Source organism: Chinchilla lanigera, unplaced genomic scaffold, assembly GCF_000276665.1.
Source record: "Chinchilla lanigera isolate Chin_1 unplaced genomic scaffold, ChiLan1.0 scaffold00049, whole genome shotgun sequence".
Classification (NCBI taxonomy): domain Eukaryota; kingdom Metazoa; phylum Chordata; class Mammalia; order Rodentia; family Chinchillidae; genus Chinchilla; species Chinchilla lanigera.
Window position 1 is genome coordinate 1,757,977 of NW_004955450.1, and position 19,610 is coordinate 1,777,586.

The following is a 19,610-nucleotide window of genomic DNA, read 5'->3' on the forward strand; positions in this document are numbered from 1 at the left end:
CGCTCCCGGAGAACTCGCTCTATTGCTAGTATTTAGAACACTTAAGAAATGACTACTCAGAGATGTCTTCCAGGTGCAGCTGGCTTTGGGTTTTGACTCTATTGCAAGAATGCCTCTTCATTTTACTGGGGATAAGCCCATCCCCTGGTTCTTTGGCACTGGCTTATGATATTGTTTATGACCCTTAGATAATCTCAGTCTTGGTATACAAGGAAGGACAAAAGATTAGAACAATTATGTCACTTTGGCTAAAGTAGTACAAGCAGCAGTAATAAAAGGATCAAACACAGCCTAGAAAATAACAAACTGAGGTAACTGTAAATTGCCATCTTTAATCATATGAACTAGATTTGTAGTTATATGATATAATCTAAAATGAACCATAAAACTATATACAGTAAGTAAACCCTCGATGTATTGATTTTACCCTCAGGGAGAAAATGTAAAAGCCATTAAGGGAAAAAAATTAAGAAATGGAAGAGAAAGAGATTAGAAGTAAGGCTGGCGGACAAAGGTAGATTATGTAAACTTTGGGAAACTGGTAAACAAGATAGGAAGAAAAGAGAGAAGGAAGAAATAAAAACAACAACAAAACTAGAAACCATGATCACACTCATATAAAAACAACAATCAAGAAAAAAACAAAACACAAACAAGAACAGAAAGAAGAAAAAAAGAGGAAAAAAAAGTGTTTACTTCAAGGCATATTTCTGCTGTCACTGATAGACAACATGGGCAGAGTCCAGATTCAAGTTAATTAATCCCAACAAGCCAGCCATAGCTTTATGGCAGAGTAGTGGCTAATCTCAGGAGTCTTGCACCTTCAGTTCCACTGCAGATCAGGCTGGATTCTGGCTGTGAGGCTAGAGCCTGATTTGTTCAACCTGTAACACTATATGTGTCTCCTACCATCTTGAACTTGGCTCTCTGACCTCCTGCCAATTTAAACTCTGCAGCCTCACTCTGACAGTGGAAGCAGGATGGAGCAGCCCACATTTGTTCTGAGTTCTGAGCACAGTTGGCCCCTCTTCAAAATGGCTCCCAGCTCTCCTGGGGATGTCTGAACCCAAACAACTTACTTGCTACTGCAGTCCACTGCATCCATTGCTCTATTCCACTGGTGCATTTCTCTGTGCAGTCTTCTAGGATTGCCAGTATTCACTGTCTGTCTGCAGGTTCAAGCCACAACCCACCCCTACCCCCACACATTGAGTCCAGGCTCAAGGAAAAAGTGCCATCTGCCACCTCCTTCTTCTTTGTTGAAGTCTCTCTCTTCACTCTCCCCATGCACTTCAATTCTCATTTTAGATTTTTCCTGCATCATAGGAACCCTCCTTCTCTTCCTCATGTTGCTATATTCCATTGTCTGGACACCAAATCTTTGAGAGCCTCCTTCTGTGCTGCTCACCACTCTGCTATCTTCCCAGAAGTCCCAGTTGGCCTTTGTTCTTAATGCAATCTTACAGCTTTTGCTTTTGTAACTATTTATACAATTTCCATTTAATGCAGAGATGGATATATCAGTATTTGCTTCTATCACTTTTTATTAATCCAATCTGTTTTGTTCCTTTCTCATTATTTTATTATTTTATTTTCCTTTATATTGTACTGTTGATTTGGTTAGTGGAAAAACAGGGATGGAGGTGCTAGTGAGGAGGAGGAGGAACCTCAACATCCTCTTCACAGAGTCTTTTATTTAATCTGGTTTTAATACACTCCCAGTGTGCCTGGTATCCCTCAGGCCAGATAGAATCTTTGTTACCATCTCTAGAGAATACACCTCAAATTTTCTGGGGAGAAGGTATGTATCCAATAAAAGAAATAAGGTTCTCTCTCTAAGCATCTTACAGTACCACCCCTCCCTCTACCCTTACCTTCACAAATTTTTGCACCACCAATTTTTCAACCATTTGGGGATTTTGTGGAGCAAACTAAACTGCATTTTAGTTTTGTCCCTTCTTTTTATCTTAGGATTCAGCTAGCTAACTGAAATTGTTAGTTACCAGTAGTCTTTTTTCTCTCCACCTTCTCAAACTTTGTTTATATCATTTCTTCCCCTTTTTCATGAGTTCAGTTTTTAAGTCCTTTTCTGTACCATTTTAGCTCTGTTTGGGGAAGAGCAAATTAAATGTATGTGGTCATTCAGTCACCTTTAACTTGAATTATTTTATTTTATAGCACATAATTAAAAATGTTAAAACTATAGCTGTACCATAATTCACTGTGTATACCTGCACACTAGAACCCCAAACCTAAAGACCAAAGTGATCTAAAACAGAATGTCCAGTATCTTAATAAAGTTTTTAAGCACAGATATAATCATGATCCACTATAGCATCTCAAAATGGGTTACTCATCAATAATATGAAAGTACTGGTTTAAGTAAACCCATTATGTATGTTAACATTATGATTCTTGTAAGATTCTGTTTCCTTTTTTATTTTATAACATATTTCTCTCAGGTTAAAGTTTTATAGTTCCACGTTTTTTCCTAGCTTTCTCTAAGATAAAGAGCTTGCAGTGGTTTGGGTATGCTTTGTTCCCAAAGATACATATCCTAGAGGTCTGGTCTTCAGCAAGCAGTGCTGAGACAGTGGAACCTCAGGAGGCAGGGCTTCACGAGAGGGGCTTAGGTCACTAGAGGTGTTGCCCCTGGAAGAGATTTAAAGGGGGTTCTTTTGGGACCCTAGTTAGTTCACAAAAGAGTGAACTGTTATAAAAGAGAACCTTATTCCTGAACTGCTCTCTGGCCTTCAGTCTCACCATATTACTGTTCTCACTACAGCCATGATGATACCTTCCACTCTGGGAGGCCTCTCACCAGAGGATAAACTGACAAGGCCATCTTTGCCTTCCACCCTCCAAAACTGCAAGCTAATTAAACTGCTGTTATTTATAAACTATCCAGCCTTTCGTATTTTGTTAAGCCACCAGAAAACAAATAAAATATAAACAAATAACATAATATATAACTATCTGATATAACATTATATTATCTATATAAAATACATAATGCATTATATTTATAGATAAGCAAATATAATCAAATATAAATATACATATACAGAACTTCTGCCTATTGTCAGTTTGCAACTAGTCAGCCTATTTTTAAATTTTTTTTTTTTTTTTGGTTTTTCTCCGGTACCAGGAACCGAACTCACGACCTTGCGCTTGCCAGGCAAGCGCTTTGCCGCTGAGCTAAATCCCCAGCCCCGCAACTAGTCAGCCTATATGGAGAAACCAAGGGCATTATATTGGGTCAAAGTAAAGAGTATTGTCTGAAATAAGCCAACACAACTTACTGAGACCAAGGTGGAAAATGAAAACAGAGCAGACTCGTAATACAAAGATAGCAACCTCTCTGACATCTGCAATAAAACTCTTCTTTCTGAAACGAAAAGCTCCACAGGGACATGACAATGGAGAAAACAGAAGGCAGCTTCTGAAGTACCCTTCGCTAATGATACAGACTGTTACTAGTTAGCATGTCCACATCCCAGCCTCCATAGGATCTCCATATGTATGAAAAGGTTTTATGAAGAAAATTCTTACAAGTAAAATGTCCCAGGCAAGCATTCAAAATTACATGTTTTCTATTATTTGTGTTCCTTAATTATCCCAATGGTATAATAAAAAATTAATATGTAAGCAAAGGTAAATAGATTATTTCATGGTACCAAAATAATAATCAAATATAAATTAGTTTAAATTGTAACATACACTGCCTCAAGAATGGAACAGTCTATTTTTTTTTCTACTTTAAGTCAAAATTCTAAGGAATCATATAAATGAACTAATAAAAGACATCATTCTTCTCCACGTTTATTCAGGACGAAGAGAAACCACAATGATCTCCACTGACTATCATACAATGCTAAAAACTAGTTTTTCTCAGTTTTCAGAATTACTTTATGGTTTGGTTAAGTTTTTTTTCATGGTGCAAGATATCAAATCTAGGCTGCAGTGCATGCCAAGCAAGCAGCCTACCACTGAGCTAAACCCTTAGTTTATGATTTTAACTTACTTAAATTCATATCACAAAAAGATGCAAAAAAGATTAATATCTAATTCTACTAAGACAAGTTCTGAACAGCATAAACATCTACATCCACCTGTTTACTACACAAAGGGTTACTTCAGAGTTACCTACCATTTCTGCGAGATGTCTTCTGCACGGCCATGGGTGGGCACAACTGAGCAGGGGCTGTGTCTGAAGACGCAGAGCCTGTGTGATGAGCCTTTACCTTGTCAGCCCAGCTGACACCTGCAGGGGCCAGACACGGAGCAACCACTGTGCTAGGTGAACCCCTAGAGAGGAAAAGAAATACCACTAATAAACTAAATAGGAAATGAAACATACTTGATTTCTAATAGAAAATACTACTACCATAACAATGTAAGGAAACTAAATTCATAAATCTTTCTTAATCTAATCACTAATTTCATATAATACTATATAATATATGGGATTAAAGACAAGGTACTAAGGATAATATAGAAGCTTTCTTTGGTGTTCCAATGTCCCCTGGGATTGCTAACTGGTGCAGTGTCACCATGTCCCCTTTTGTGGGGATGACAGCTTTGCCCAGTATCTGCTTAACACCAACACATACATGGGTATTGTTTTGTGAAATATTATTCTTTATAATACTATATTATCGCAGAAAATAACTGACTGTAATACAAAATGTGGTAGGTTTTTTTGAGTTCAGCTTACCCAAAATTTAAGCTTCTTCGAGCATTTGAAGTTACATTGATTCTATCTGTTGACGGGCTTGGAATCACATGACGCCCTGGAGACATCTTCTTTACTTCCCATGCAAGTGATGTTGGTCTGCCAATTCAAGACACATAGTATATTAAATTAACTAAGAAAAAGGACAAATAAACTAATAATTTCTCTTGGTTGTTAGTAAGTGAAAACATAATCAAGTCTCAATTTTTCCCCGTAGCACTGCTTCAAAAAGTCACCATGTTACCAGTGAGAAATTACAGATGGTGCATGGTCCAGGATATATTATAATGGGCACCAGGGCAAAGGGACTCTATGTATCTCTAAAGGGTTATGGAGTTACTGAGACTTGAGGTACACTTTAGAATTTACAAACCTTCACACACCCAGCTAAAATACATTAAAAGGCAACGGTATCAATTCAGGCTACTTTGATGCAACAAGGATCAAGAATTTGTGTAACAAGGATCAAGATACAAAGAAAAGGTGAGGGTTAAGTGGAGTATATACAGGAAAATATGAAGTCTTGCCCCTCTATCTCATAATCACCTATGAAACAGGGAACATAGTGATTTCACTGCTCTTCATAGGAAAGCTAAAAATGCAACTTAACTTCTGTCCCTCCATCACCACTGGCCCCACAACCAGCCACCCAACAAGATGAAGTCTGCGAAATGTTCCCTTAAGCAATGTCTTTTCTATTCCCATGCCCTCAGTCATATCTTGTCACTACCCTGAGTCTCCTGTACTGACTCTATTCAGTTTGGTGAGGGGACTTTTCACTTCTCACTTAAAAAGTGATATTGTTAGAAAACAAAATTCAGACAAAATGTTATTTAAGTCTAAAGCTTTTGCCAATTTATTGCCAAATCTCCTTCCAGAAATGTTGTAATGTATAATGCTCCCACTTGATGAAATAGGGTCCTTTGAATGGGTCCACTTTCCTTCAGCCTGGCCAAGAGTTGCTACTGTCTTTTAAAAATTACTCTGGCAAAATGATATTACATTGTTTTCCTTTTTAATTATACATACTATTATAACTTACCGGTGATTTGAATTTTATCTTCTATAATTTGCATACTGGTGTCTTTACCCTTTTGTACTGAGATTTGTATCACTTTCTAAAGAACTTGAAATAGTTTACTAGCATGCTATTCCTATTATTATTATGGCTACAATTCTATTGGCATTGGTCTTGCAATTATTTTGCTTTCAATTATTTTTATATAGAAAGGCTTGCTTTCTTATTGTTACATCAAGTGAATCAATGTTTTCCTTTGTAGTTTCTACTTTTGTTTTATAAAGTCCTTATCCATAATGCACATATATATTTATCAATATTTACTTCCTTAGATATAAACAATTTCTATATTTAAACCTCAAGTCAAGTTGAAATAAATGCTGTACATGACTTAAAGAAAGTAAGACAAATAATGCCATCTACAGGAAATTTAAGGTTGCATTCTGTATCTCATAAGGCAAAGAGAAGAAATGCTGATAATTGGTTCAGGTAAAAAGAGATGCCTCATGTACATTTTTGAGCTATGGTACCAGGACAGGGAAAACCATCACTCTATTAAGCTTAGACCTAGACTCTGAATTTTCTCAATACATTCTTCAATGCAGCCACCACTAGCTGGATGGAATTTGAAAGCATGATTTTTTAAAATTGGTTTTTTTAAATGCCTTTAGTAGTTATATTATGGATCATTTTTAAGTATCACAAACAAAAAACCTAGAAAGTTAATTTAAACTAAAACTGAAAAGAAAAAAAAAAAGACTTATTGTAAGGACATAAACTATGCCAGATCAGGGACTTCCAAAGGGAAGGAAAAACTACACTCAGGGCTCAGGAGGATTAGACCTAGAATAGACAGACTGTAAGGTAATACCCGTGAGCTCTTTATAACACATGATTTCTTTCATCTCTGCTTCTATTTGTAAATTGATTCCATTTTCTTTCAACCTGCTTTCCTCTGCTTATCTTCAGGGGGGCAATACAGCTACTAATCTCTTAGTTTAGTTGGGCCCAGTGGAAAAATGTACCTCTAGATCCAACTGCCTACTGCCAAGGGGTAAGGGTAAAACTGATACAAACAAAATTACCTAGGACTGAGCCACTCAGTGACTATGGATGAAGTAGGCAATTAAAAAAATCAAAACTTTTCATCATGAGAAACAAAAGTACTTAAAAGATCAACACATATTTTCTCCGATTTTGGTTTCCTAGAGAACCAGCTCTCCTAGATTTGTCTCTAGGAAGTCCTTTACCCTTTTGGTCCCCTCTTGGAACTAACACATTAAGATGAGACAAAATATGACTTTTTATCGCATAGTTTCACCCACTGAGATTGAAGTAAAGTTAAATTCAAAATAAAGAGGCAGCCTAAGTCTATTTTCTCAGGGTAAAAAGGCATCCTGTTCATGACAGAACCCTCAAAATTTAAAGAGTGTTTCTAAAAGCCCCACTTCTTTATACTATCATACTCGTGATTAAGTTCCTTTCTTTAATTTTTATGTTTTCATATTTGTAGCACATAACAATTACTTTCATCATGGGGAGTTGGTATATGCACATAACAAATTTTAATTCTTTCTACTTCCCTTTCTCTTCCCATCCCCATCTCCCATATTGGTGATCACGTTTCAACGTGAATTTTGGGTGGACACAATCAGACTACAGCACATACTACACACTTCATGAGGGCAGGAACTGTGTCTGTCTACAGTGATTTCTGATGTACAGCACCCAGATATTATGTGCAGATGCCAAATAAATCTTATTCTAAAAGAGCTTTCATCTCTCATTACTCTCCTAATTAAAAAGCATCACTTTTCTTCATTGCTTACTACAGTAGAAAGATACACTAAACCTTTCCCAATTTATTTTTACTTTACCACTGGTCTGTACTTACATACTGTTCTAATTTACTCCCTTCCTCTGAAGGCCCAGACACCTGGTAAAGTCTATCACATTTAAATACTTTTGCATCCTCCATAAATTTCCCTGATCTATCCTCCAAAATAGAAATGTTCTTCTCTGAACATCCATAATAGTCTTACGTCCTAATAAGTTCTATTTTATCATATCCTTAGACTACAAATTCCCAGAGAGTAGTAAATATCTTGTATTCAATAATTAAATTTCTGTCCTGAATAATGTACTTTGTAATGGCAGGTAACTGAGAGAACATCTGTTACTGAACCAAGTGACAAATGTACCACTAAACTTTTAAGTTTCTACATGTTTCAAGTCAACGTGAGGTTAAAATCCCTGTCAATTTCAATGACTGCTATTGAAACTGCTGGTTACTACAAACGCAAGTATAGAGGTCATTACCTGCTCTGAGCGTCTGTCTTCTCTAGCTTCTCCTGAAGTTGAATCCAGTCAATCAGTGCTTTGAAATCCCTCACATAGTTATCCAGCATCATTAACACCTCCTAATTAAACAAAAAAGTTAACTTACATTCTGAGAGTAAAAAGTTTTAAGAAAAAAATACTACAGTGAAGGACTTATGTATTAATAAGTTTTACATTATACTCATTGAAGAAGCTGCCTGATGGACTGATCTAATTTTGCTCTTTTAATTTTTTTGTTCTATTTGGTAAAATAATAAGTAACGAAATTGAGAGTCTAAAGACCAAGAAATGGCATTGGCACAGTACATACTCAATTTATGAATGAGTTCCCTTCTGGGACAATTGTTTGTAAGCTGGATTCATTCACAAGCCTACAAAGTGAGACTTACACAGTACACCTGTGCAAGTTCACAACCGAGAATGTTCGTAAGTCAGGAACTTACTGGATACCTTTTAAAACCTCTCAATCCTTTTCATTTTTTTATTGTAAAATTAATATACAGAAAAGTTAACAGAACATAAATGTACACATGAATTACTGGAAAGAAAAAGCAGAAACACCACAAAGTACACAAAACATAAACAGATAACTTATTACAAGGCAAAGATCCATGATGTAAACACCACCCATGACAAAGAATGTAACAATACAGTCTGAAAGCTCCCTGGTATTGTCTCCAATCCTCAGTCCCATGCACCTCCTCTAGGGTAACCAATGCCTTAACTTCAAACGTTTTCTTACCTAACTGCCCTCACTAGTACCTACCTCTAGGATAATAAAGAGTATAAATGAAAAAGAAAAATCACTGTTTGGTTCTTGGTCCTAGAGGAGAAAGCTTTCAGTCGTTCACCAGGAAGTATGATATTAGTCCTGGGTTTCTCACACATATTTTTATCAGGTTGAGCAAGTGCCCTGTTCTTAAACTGGGTACTTTGATGACTGGTTTTCAGCCTTTGTTGTTGTTACTACTCACTTAAAATGTATGTATTTTAATGCTATGAAATTCCCCTTAAACATGAACCAAGTGATGGTTCATGGGATTAAGTCTCTATCCCATGCTTAACCTTTTATCATTCAGTTCAAATTTTTCTAATTTCTGATGAAATTTATTCTTTGACAAATGGATTATTCAGAAATGTTTTCCTGGGCATCTCCCTTGCTGTGATTGTACCTGACCATGTGATTCAGAAGCCTATGGAACTGTTCTGCAGGGAGGATTTTTTAAAGTTTGGAAATTCAGACTAAACAAATCTTAGAACATTGTGAGCCATATTTGACATGTGATACTGGTCATAGCTCAGAAGATAAGAATATTATGAGGAATGCAGACAGTAAAGTGCAAATGCAGGAGCTTTCAGTTGAGAATAGAACTCCACTGGCAATTGGACTAGAGGCCATATACACCACACTGGCAAAAGAAAAAAAAAAAAGTGTCTCTATTTTTCCCATGTCCTAAGACTCTGAAATTGACTGAGATTAAAAGTGGTAAGCTAACTGCTAACTAATCTGGCAGGAGAAATATCAAGGCAGCCCAACATTCAGGCTCTGGCATGGATATTGCTAGATTCTTTCAGCCAACATTATCAGTGAGAATCTGGAGCAAACAGCAGGACCACACGGTGTGAAGCTTGGCCAGAAAGGAAGTGCTTGTAAAGCTGGGGTAAAGGAGACTGTGGTTACTGAAAAGATGGGCATTAAAAAGAAGCCAGGTACTTTGCATCAGGACTATTAGAGGCTAAGAGGAGAAAAGGGTAAGCTCTTTTGAAAGACTTTAGAGCCCCCAGCTTCCCTGCTCATTCAGGACTGCAAACGCCTAAGCACGTATTTCCTTGAGATCAGCCATGCAGGTACCCGAGGCACTAAAACTATGGTCAAAGAGGCCAGACTACTTGAACAGTCTGGCAACAGCCATTGGTGCCATCCATGTGGTGATGATTCTTCAAGCATGAAGAAAGCAAGGTTTATGGGGTCATGGAGAATTCCACCCACATTTCAGAAGAAGACCTAAGAGGACACCTGAAAAGATGATACATGAAGCCAAAAATACAGCAGAGACCCAAGGAATTACAGATGCCAGGAATGTGAAATGTCTGCTAAGGAAAACAGCAGCCACTAGGAAGAGCCAGTCCACATGGGCTGTGACCAGCAAGGGCATAGGGATAGAACTGCTCAGGCCATTGGAGTTCATACCCCACCACAGTCTGCCACAGATGCTGACATGGAACTACAGGATTTAATGTCTGCCCTATTGGATTTCATCTGTCCATCAATTCTTCCCTAAAAGCTTCTGTGCCATTACATATTAGATGTACTTAGCTTCTTCTTTGATTTCTACAGGGGCTCACAACTAGAAGTTTGCCTGGATTTGTACTTCTCAGTAATGCTGGAACTGTCAAGACTTTGCCAACTCTTAACATGGATTAAATACATTTCAAATAATGAGATGAGAATGAGCTTTTCAGGGATCAGGAGCAGAATGTTGTGGTTTAGCTATAAAATGTCCCCCAAATATGTTCAGAGATGGGGCTTTTGAAAGTTGACTGGATCATGGGGCACTATATTCATCAGTAGATTTATCTATTGGTAAGTTCATAGGTGAATGCGCTACGAGGAAGTAGGGCTGGGTAGAGGTTGGTCACTGGGAATGTGACTTGGAAGGATGTATTCTCTTCCCTACTCCTCTCTTCTCTTTCTGCTTCCTGGCAGCCATGGAGTAAGCAACTATCCTCCTCTAGGCCCTTCTACTATGCTGATTCTGTCTTAGAGCAAGCCAACCATAGACTGAACCCACTGGAAACCGGGAGCCAAATAAACCTCTCTTCTTTTAAGGCGTGGGCATCAAGTATTTTGTCCCATTCACAGGAAAGTGACTAACACAATGCATAAATAAGTTTAAAAACACAATATTGTCTATATTAAGCTCCAAAAATATACTTAGGTATAAATCAAGGAAAATATATACAAGACCTACATCAGAAAAATAACAAAATGTCAATGAAAGGTATCAACTAAATAAACTGAGAGCTGGGCAGCATCGCACACACCTATCATCACAGCATTTGGGAAACTGAGACAGAAAGGTTGCCATGAGTTTGAGGTCAGCCTGAACTACATAATGAGGCCTTGTCTCAACACGAAAACAAAAACCTAAAAAATAAAAACATTGAGAGATGGTCCATGTTCATGGAGAAAAAGACTTAATAACTATCAAGATATTAGTTCTTGATGTTGATCATAATTCTAAAAGATATAACCCTGAACATCATAATCCTGAATGCTGAAAGTCCCAAAGGTCAAAATCCCTAAATAAAATTGCCAAAATCACAAACCTAAACATTTAAAATCACAAATGCTCAAATCCTGAAACCTGAAATCATGAAAATCACAATTTTCATTTTAAAAATGCTGTCTATGTAAGAGTGGTAGGGAGTCAGAAAGGGACAGATTGTGTGTTACAGTAACAACACAAACTTCTGTTTAAAGCTAATTTGTCTGCATTGGCATTCTTTCGAGCTGATGGAATTCCAAGTGCTTTTAATGAATTATTTAGCCACATTTTCCTGAAGAAACCAAAGAAGGTACTGACTGGTTCAAAAATGTGCACAGTAGGATAAGAAGACACAATACAATGGTACTGCTGTTCAATCAGTATTATTACTTCTGCCAAAGATGTGGTCTCTACGTGAATGCATGCAGAATGGATTTACAAGTACCCAAAATAACAGAAGCATGGCACAGAAGGTGAGAAAATTTAATAGGAAATGTTTATATCAGTGTATATTACACCACAGAAGAATTTCAAAAAGAGCAGCACCATGTAAAAAAATAGATGCTGAGGAGAGTTAGGCCCTAAAAGAAAAGAAGCTACTCATCACAATGAAAGACTTCAAAATATGGTTAATGATCATGACAGTCAGCCAGCTTCTATAAACTACTTACCTCCCTGCTAATGCCAATAATGTTAATCCATGTAATATACTTTTTCATATCAAAATATCTTTCTAGGTTTTTTTTACTTTTTTCTTTGCCTTTTTGTTTTGTTCTGGTTATTTTAAACAATCAGCATTATTTTTTACAATTCACTATGCTATATATTTTTACCTCATATCATTTCCAATACTAGAGGTATAAAATGTGTCAAGACATTCAGAGAGGTCCAACACATTTTACTATTTTGTGCAAATTCACCTCCACAGAAGTGTAACAACACAATGCTGACTTTGTGTGTAAGCCCTGTCCATTTACATAAAAATGTTAGAACTGCCTCAGCAAATTAAGAGAAATCCTTTTTGTAGACACGTAGATATTTGTGAAAGATAAAATTTCTGAAGCTTTTAAACTCTCTGGGTGACTACATATGTAGTAATGACAGTGATTTTTGGTTACTCTGATCAAAAGATTAAATCTCTCAATCACAGAATTTCCGTTGACAACAGTGATAAAGCTAGGTATACAAAATTACTAACAATAGTAATACACAACTACACATTCCACTTTGTGAACTACTTCTTTGGGAATACCATCCATCTATTCATAATTGTTATGCATGCACAACTGTCATTACCATACTCAAGTGCTATGCTTGTCTTTTATTTTTGCCTATTTAATTCTGTAAAGTGACCTATGAAGTGTTCTCTCATATTTTTGTTTCTCAAAGAAATCTTTTAACATGTAAATGAATATCTGTACAAAAAACTTTTTAATTCTTTTACTTGGAATTAAACCATTAGGATTTTGATTTTTCTGGATTTTAGATTTTAAGGATTTTGATCTTTTGTGATTTCTTTTCTCTTTTTTTTTGGGCAGGGTCTCACTGCGTAGCACAGGCTGACCTCAAATGCCCAAATTCTCCTGCCTCAGCCTTCTGAGTGCTAGGACTATAGGCATGCACCACCACCATGCCCAGCTCTTGTGATTTCAACACTGTATATTATGGCCTTTGAGATTGTCTCTTCCAGGAATACAGTCCAAACCCTTCAGTTCCTCCTAACTGATAACAGATTCAATGCAATCTCAATTAAAATTGCAAAAAATTATTTTGTAGATATCAACAAACTGATTCTAAAGTGTACACGCATATGCAAACATCCCAGATTAGCCAACACTATTTTGAAAAAGAACAAGGTTTGTAGACAAACACAACCCAGTGTTAAGATATATTATAAAGGTACAGTAAGGCAGTGTGATATTAGTAAATGAATACACAAGTACATCAATGGAACAGAACAGAGCTCCAAAACAGACACACATGAACACAGTTGATTAATCTTTTCAAAAGGGTGAAGTCAATACAATGGAAGAAAGAAAGTCTTTTCAACAAATGGTCCTTTAACAACAGGACATCCACTGTGACACACTTAATGCATTCCTGCAGACTTGAACCACCCATGGTACATGCATGAGTATATCAGCTTGTACCACAAAATGGGACTGTGCCATGTTGCCTAATGGGATAGTCATTGATTAACCACCAGTGGTTCAAAGCCATCTTTCAAGCAGACTTATGGATTAGACCCACTGTGAACACGTTAACTATCAACCTGATTGGCTTGGGAGCCACCTAGGTAATTAGTAGCTCTATTTTAGTTGTGTCTAGCTGGATGATGGTGTGACCTGGAGATCTATAGCTCCTGCCCTTTTCTCTCTGGCAGTCTTTCCAACCTGCTCTGCTTCCCAGCCACCAAGAAGTGAGTAGCTTTGCTTCACCTTCTGCCATAAGGCTTCTGTTGTGTAGCTAACTGACCTGGACTAAACCTTCTGAAACCATAAGCCAATTAAACCTCTCCTCCTTTAATAACCTAATACTGCAGGTATTAGGTATTTTGTCCCAACAATGGTAAAGTTGACCAATACATCCACATACAAAAACTTAATCTAGACACATATCTTATGTTCCTCAGAAAAATTAACTCAAAATGGATTTCAGTCTTAAATGTTAAATAAAAAACTATAAAACTTCTAAAAGGTAACACAGGAAAGAAACTCAGATGACCTTGAGTATGGCAATGACTTGTTAGATACAATACCAAAGGCACAAACCATGAAAGAAAAAAATAATGAGTTGAATTTCACTAATATTAAAAACTTCCCCTCTATACAAACAATATCAAGAGAATGAGAAGTCAAGCCACAGAATGGGAAAATATTTGCAAAAGACATACATGAAAGACTGTAGTCTAAAGTGCGTAAGGAACACTTAAAACTCAATAATAAAGAAAAAGAATAACCCAATTTAAAAATGAGCTAAACACATGAACAGGTACTTTACACAATATATACAGTATATTAAAAAAAATACAGATGGATATGTGAAAAGATGCTCTATATCATATGCTATCAGGAAGTGCAAATCAAATAAAACTGAAAACTGGCCTTAACCATGCATAGTCTACTTTGATACATTTAATTTTGTATCAGTTCCACAGGAAATGGTGATGAAACTGAATAGACAAAATGCTGGGACATTCATTTGTTGCCAGTAGGAATGCACACTGGTGGAATGCATACTGGTGTCACCACGTGGAAAAGATTCTGGAAGCTTCTTACAAAATAAAACAGTTTTACCATGTGATCAAGCCATTATATTTTTTATTTAGTGATGGTGAACCTTTTAGAGCTTTCAGTGATACAAACAGTCCCCTGAAGCACATATGCTACAGTTCGACACCACTGTTCATGTTATTTACAAATGAATGAAAGCTTATGTTCACACAAAAACCTGTACATGAATGTATATGACATCTTCATTCATAGTTGTCAAAATTTAGAAGATACCAAGATGTCCTTCAGTAGGTAAGCAGAAAAACTACAGACAATGGAATATTAATAATAGCCAAAAAGAAACGAGCTACCAAGCCATGAAAGGACATGGAGGAAACTTCAAAGCATATAACTAAGCGACAGAAGCTAATCTGAGGAAGCTACATACTGCATGATTCTAACTCTATTGAAAAAGCAATCTATGCAGATAGTAAAATAATCAGTGATGCTGGGGTTGGAGTGAAAGGAAGGATGGATATACAGAGCATACAAGATTTTTAGGAAACTGAAATGATTCTGTATGATACTATAAAACTAGATGTCATGTTACTTTTGTCCAAATCCATAGAATACATAAGACCAAGAGTGAACCAAAATGTAAGCCATGAACTTGTGGTAATAGTAATGCTGTGTAGCCTTATCAATTATAATGAACATTCAAAGGTGGAGGAAGATACTAAAAATCAGGGAGAGGCTGGACATGTATTGGGACAGGAAGTAAATAGGAAATAACTACAATGTCCTCCTAATTTTGTGTGAACCTAAAACTGCTCTTAAAAGAAGGATAGAGAGATGTTTATAAGAGTAAATAATTAACCTTTTTACCAATGTTTCTTATGCAGTTGATACAAAGCTAAATACGTCCCTATGATTTAAGACCATTTTTTGATAATACTGTATGATCCTTTAGTTGCCTTCTGTATCAAATGCAACACTTATACTGACACTGAACTCCCAAAGATAAATGTTAAATTCACTGAAGTGGACAGAGAATCTTTTTTAATTACCTTAACTTGGATCAACAGATCATCTGTGCCAACTGCACACATTCATAATCATTATTACTGCACTCTAGTGTTCTCTGTTAGATAATCCAAAATTACATTACTGTGACAATATGTGCTACAAATCTAACAAAAACCATTTTTGGTTCATCATGATGGACTAGAAACCACAGCACTCACAGATGGCTCTGAGGCATTCACCCAAATCAGTATACACTGGCTGCAGGAAATGGTCTGGACACCAACCACGGGAAGACAGCTCCAAGAAGGCCAGTGACTGACCAGGGAGAGAGGTAAGAAAGGAACCGCTACTTGACACCAGTGCTGTTCCCTTGCAGGTCTAGAAAATGTACCACAATACAAAAAGTACACAGTTCTCCAGGAGAAGAGGTGACAGGGCAGCCACTGCCTCCTCCCAGCACAGCTACCACTACTCTCAGTATTGACCAGGCCTCCACAACGTGGGCCTGGAGTCTGATGTGTCTGCCCTGGAAAGCCTACCAGGCCCTAGGCACTGTGAGGACAAGGACACAGAGAGGGCCAAGCACCAGGTGTGAAGACACAGAAAGGTCACCTGGCCACAGGATGTCTTGGTTACTTTTCTCTCGCTGCTGAGACAAAATACCCAATGCCGAAAATGAAGGAAGGAAAGGTTTATTTAGCTTACAGTTTGTGGAGGTTTCAGTCCATACTTGGCTGGCTCCGAGGCAAAAGGTAGCAAAGCAACAAGAGCAAAGGGGGGAATGACAGCCGAACAGCAAACAGCCAGAGCAAAACTGGAGGAATGGCAGCAAGCAGCTTCTTTCCCTGCCTTACTTTATAAAACAGGCTACCCCCACCTAAGGGGCCTGTAGCTCTCACATAATCTTTGCCCTTCTCTTCCACAGGCTCAGGATGTATACAAACAAAGTAAGCACCCTGGCTTCCTGCTGAGTCACTTAGCCAAACCTCTAGACTCCCCAAGTTGACACAATGTATCAACCATAACACAGGGAACCCCCATTTAGGTGGACCACAAGATCCTGCTGGGAGTGGAATCTTCCTAGGACTGGGGAGAGACTGGAGGGAAGTGGCCTGAGGTCTGGGGAACCGAGACCTGGTAGACCCAATTGGACACTGTGCAACTCAAAGTTCATCGAGCCCATCTCCTAGCACAGTGGCCCAGAAAATGACACTGTTCAGCCACTGGGACAGGCATCCTGACCAACACAGCAGGACAACTGCAGTCTCCTCTCCTTTTCTTTTTTGCTTCTCTGTCCCGATTCCAGTTATTCTAATATGGACTGGTGTTATACAGTGTATCAGTATATGTGTATATGTGGGGACAACTGTGTGCATTAACCTACCAAAATTAGCCAAAAAAAGATCTTAAAAACCTAAACAGACCAATAAAAAGCAATGAAGTTGATGCAGTAATACATAGTCTGCCAACCTAAAATAGGACCCAATGGATTTACTGCTGAATTTTTACCAGACATTGAGAAAAAAAAAATCTCCTCAAAATTTTCATGTGATAAAAAGGAAAGAAATGCTTCCAAATTCATTCTATGAAACCAGAATTACCCGAATACCAAAACCAGATAAGGCAGGAGAAAGAAAGGAGGAGGAGAACGAGGAAGAGCAGAAGAGGAAGTACAATGGGGAAAAGAAGAAGAAGAGGAAGGAGGAGGGGGAGAAGGGCAAGGAGAAGGATGTAGAGAAGGAAAAGGAGAAGGAGGAGAAAAGGGAGAAGTACTAGGAGGAAGACAAAGAAGAGGAGAAAAGGAAGGAAAAAAACTACAGACCAATATTCTTGATGAACACATATATAAAAATCCTCAGTAAGATCCTACCAAACAGAATTCAACAACACATTAAAAAGATCATTCACCATGACCAAGGTGGTTTCATATAAGGGATGCAAGGATGGTTCAACACATGTAAATCAATAAATGTACTACATAAACAGAATCCACGATAAAAACCATACGATAATCTCAACAGACAAAATGCCTTCAATAAAATCCAATATCCCTTCATGATTAAAAAAAATGGTGAAAACAGGTACAGTAAATCCCCAACTTATGAACATTCAAGTTATGAGCTTTCACAGGTGTACTGTATAAGCCTCACTTTGTCAGCTTATGAACAAATCCAACTTAAAAACAATTCTCCTGGAATGTAAGTCAGGGATTTAACTATATAGCAGTAAATCAGGGACTTACTATATATACTTCATGCTGATAAAAAATCAGAATGACAAACCACAACCAACATCATCCTGAATGGGAAAAAACTAAAAGCATGTCTTCTAAAATCAAGAATGAGACAAAGGTGTCCACTCTGACCACCTGTAAAATACCACACTTAAAACTTTAGCCAGAGCACTCAGGCAAGAAAAAGAACTTAAATTATCCCTATTTGCAGGTATGATTATTTATACAGAAGACTCAAAAAACTCCACCAGTAAATTTTTATATCTAATAAAACAAATTCAGTAGTGGCAGGATATAAAATCAACATACAAAAAACTCAGTAGCATTCTTGTGCACCCAAAAAGACCCTACTGGGAAAGAAATCAGAAAAATAATTCTATTCACAATAGCTTGAAAATAATTAAGTACTTAGAAATTAACTTAACCAAAGAGATTAAAGACCTTTAAAATTAAAAGTACAGAACAATGATGAAACAGAAGAAGACATTAGAAAATAGAAAGGCTTCCCTTGTTTTCTCAGTGACAAAGTTTATTTGAAAAAGTAAAAAGGAAGAATGAGAGAGAAACTGGCTCTGTGCAGCAAGCATGAGCCATATTAAAGAGGAAAAGCAACATAAAAGTACACCATGGAGGACACAGGGCAGGATATATTAGTAAGGAAAGTCATGAAAGCCAGTTCCCTTGTTCATGAATTGGCAGAACTAATTTTGTTGAGTTGGTCATAGTAACAAAAGCAATCTATAAAGCCAATGCAATTCCTGTTAAAATATCAACAATATTCTTCACAGGGCTGGAAAAAAAAATCCTAAAATTCATATGGAGTCAGAGAAGACCCACAATAGACAAACCAATCCTGTGCAAAAAGCAAGTCTCGCAGCATCACAATACCAGATTACAAGTTATACTACAAAGCCAAAGTGACAAAAACAACATGGTATTGGCATAAAGACAGACATAAAGAAAAATAGAATAAAACATAAGAGACAAAAATTCCACCATGCACCTACAGCTATCTGATGTTCAACAAAGGGGCCAAAAACATACATGGGAGAAAGACAGCCTCTTTAACAAATGGTGCTGGGAAAACTGGGTATCCACATACAGAAGACTGAAACCAGATCCCTATCTCATCCTCTAATAGAACCAAATCAAAATATAACAAAGACTTTGACATAAAACAAGGAACTTTGACAATGCTGGAAGATAACAGAGGGGAAATATTTAAAGCCATAGGCACAAAGACTTCCTGAACAGGACTCCAGTTCATATGAAATAATATCAAGATTCAACAAGTGAATTACTTTAAAAAGCTTCTACAAAGCAAAGGAAACGACAGAGTGAAGAGACAGCCACAGAATGGGAAACAACCTTTGCTAGGTACTTTTGTGACAGAGAATTAATATCTAGAATATATAAAAAACCCAAACAAATTAACTCCCCAAAGAAACTCAGTGCAAAAAAAATGGAAAAACAAACTGGACATACACTTGTCAAAGGAAGTACACATGAATATATGAAAACTGTTCAATATCTTTACCCACTAGGGAAACGCAAGTCACGACTACAGTGACAGCTTCCCTCAAGCCAGGCAGAATGGCTATCATGAAGAATACAAAAAACAGATTTTTTTGCGACGAGATGGCAGAGCTGTGAGTGTCAGCAGTTCGGTTTCTTCAGGACAAAGTGTCTGGAATCTGGAGGACAGCAGCTTGAAGAGAACCAAAATGAGGGGAGGGTACACAGTAACCACAAGGGAACTGATGGAGAAGAAAATAGG

General features: G+C 37.3%; 1 protein-coding gene across 4 annotated transcripts in view; it reads right to left on the reverse strand.

The window, feature by feature from the left end:
* Scaper (S-phase cyclin A-associated protein in the ER) overlaps positions 1-19,610 on the reverse strand; it is a 341,699-nt gene that overhangs the window by 277,994 nt on the left and 44,095 nt on the right. For all 4 annotated transcript variants that reach the window (XM_005393476.1, XM_005393474.1, XM_005393475.1 and 1 more), the window contains exons 6-8: positions 8,073-8,173; positions 4,718-4,834; positions 4,151-4,308 (exon numbers count right to left, since the gene is read on the reverse strand). In XM_005393476.1, coding sequence (XP_005393533.1) covers positions 4,151-4,308; positions 4,718-4,834; positions 8,073-8,173 — 376 coding nt within the window. The remainder of the gene's footprint in view (positions 1-4,150; positions 4,309-4,717; positions 4,835-8,072; positions 8,174-19,610) is intronic.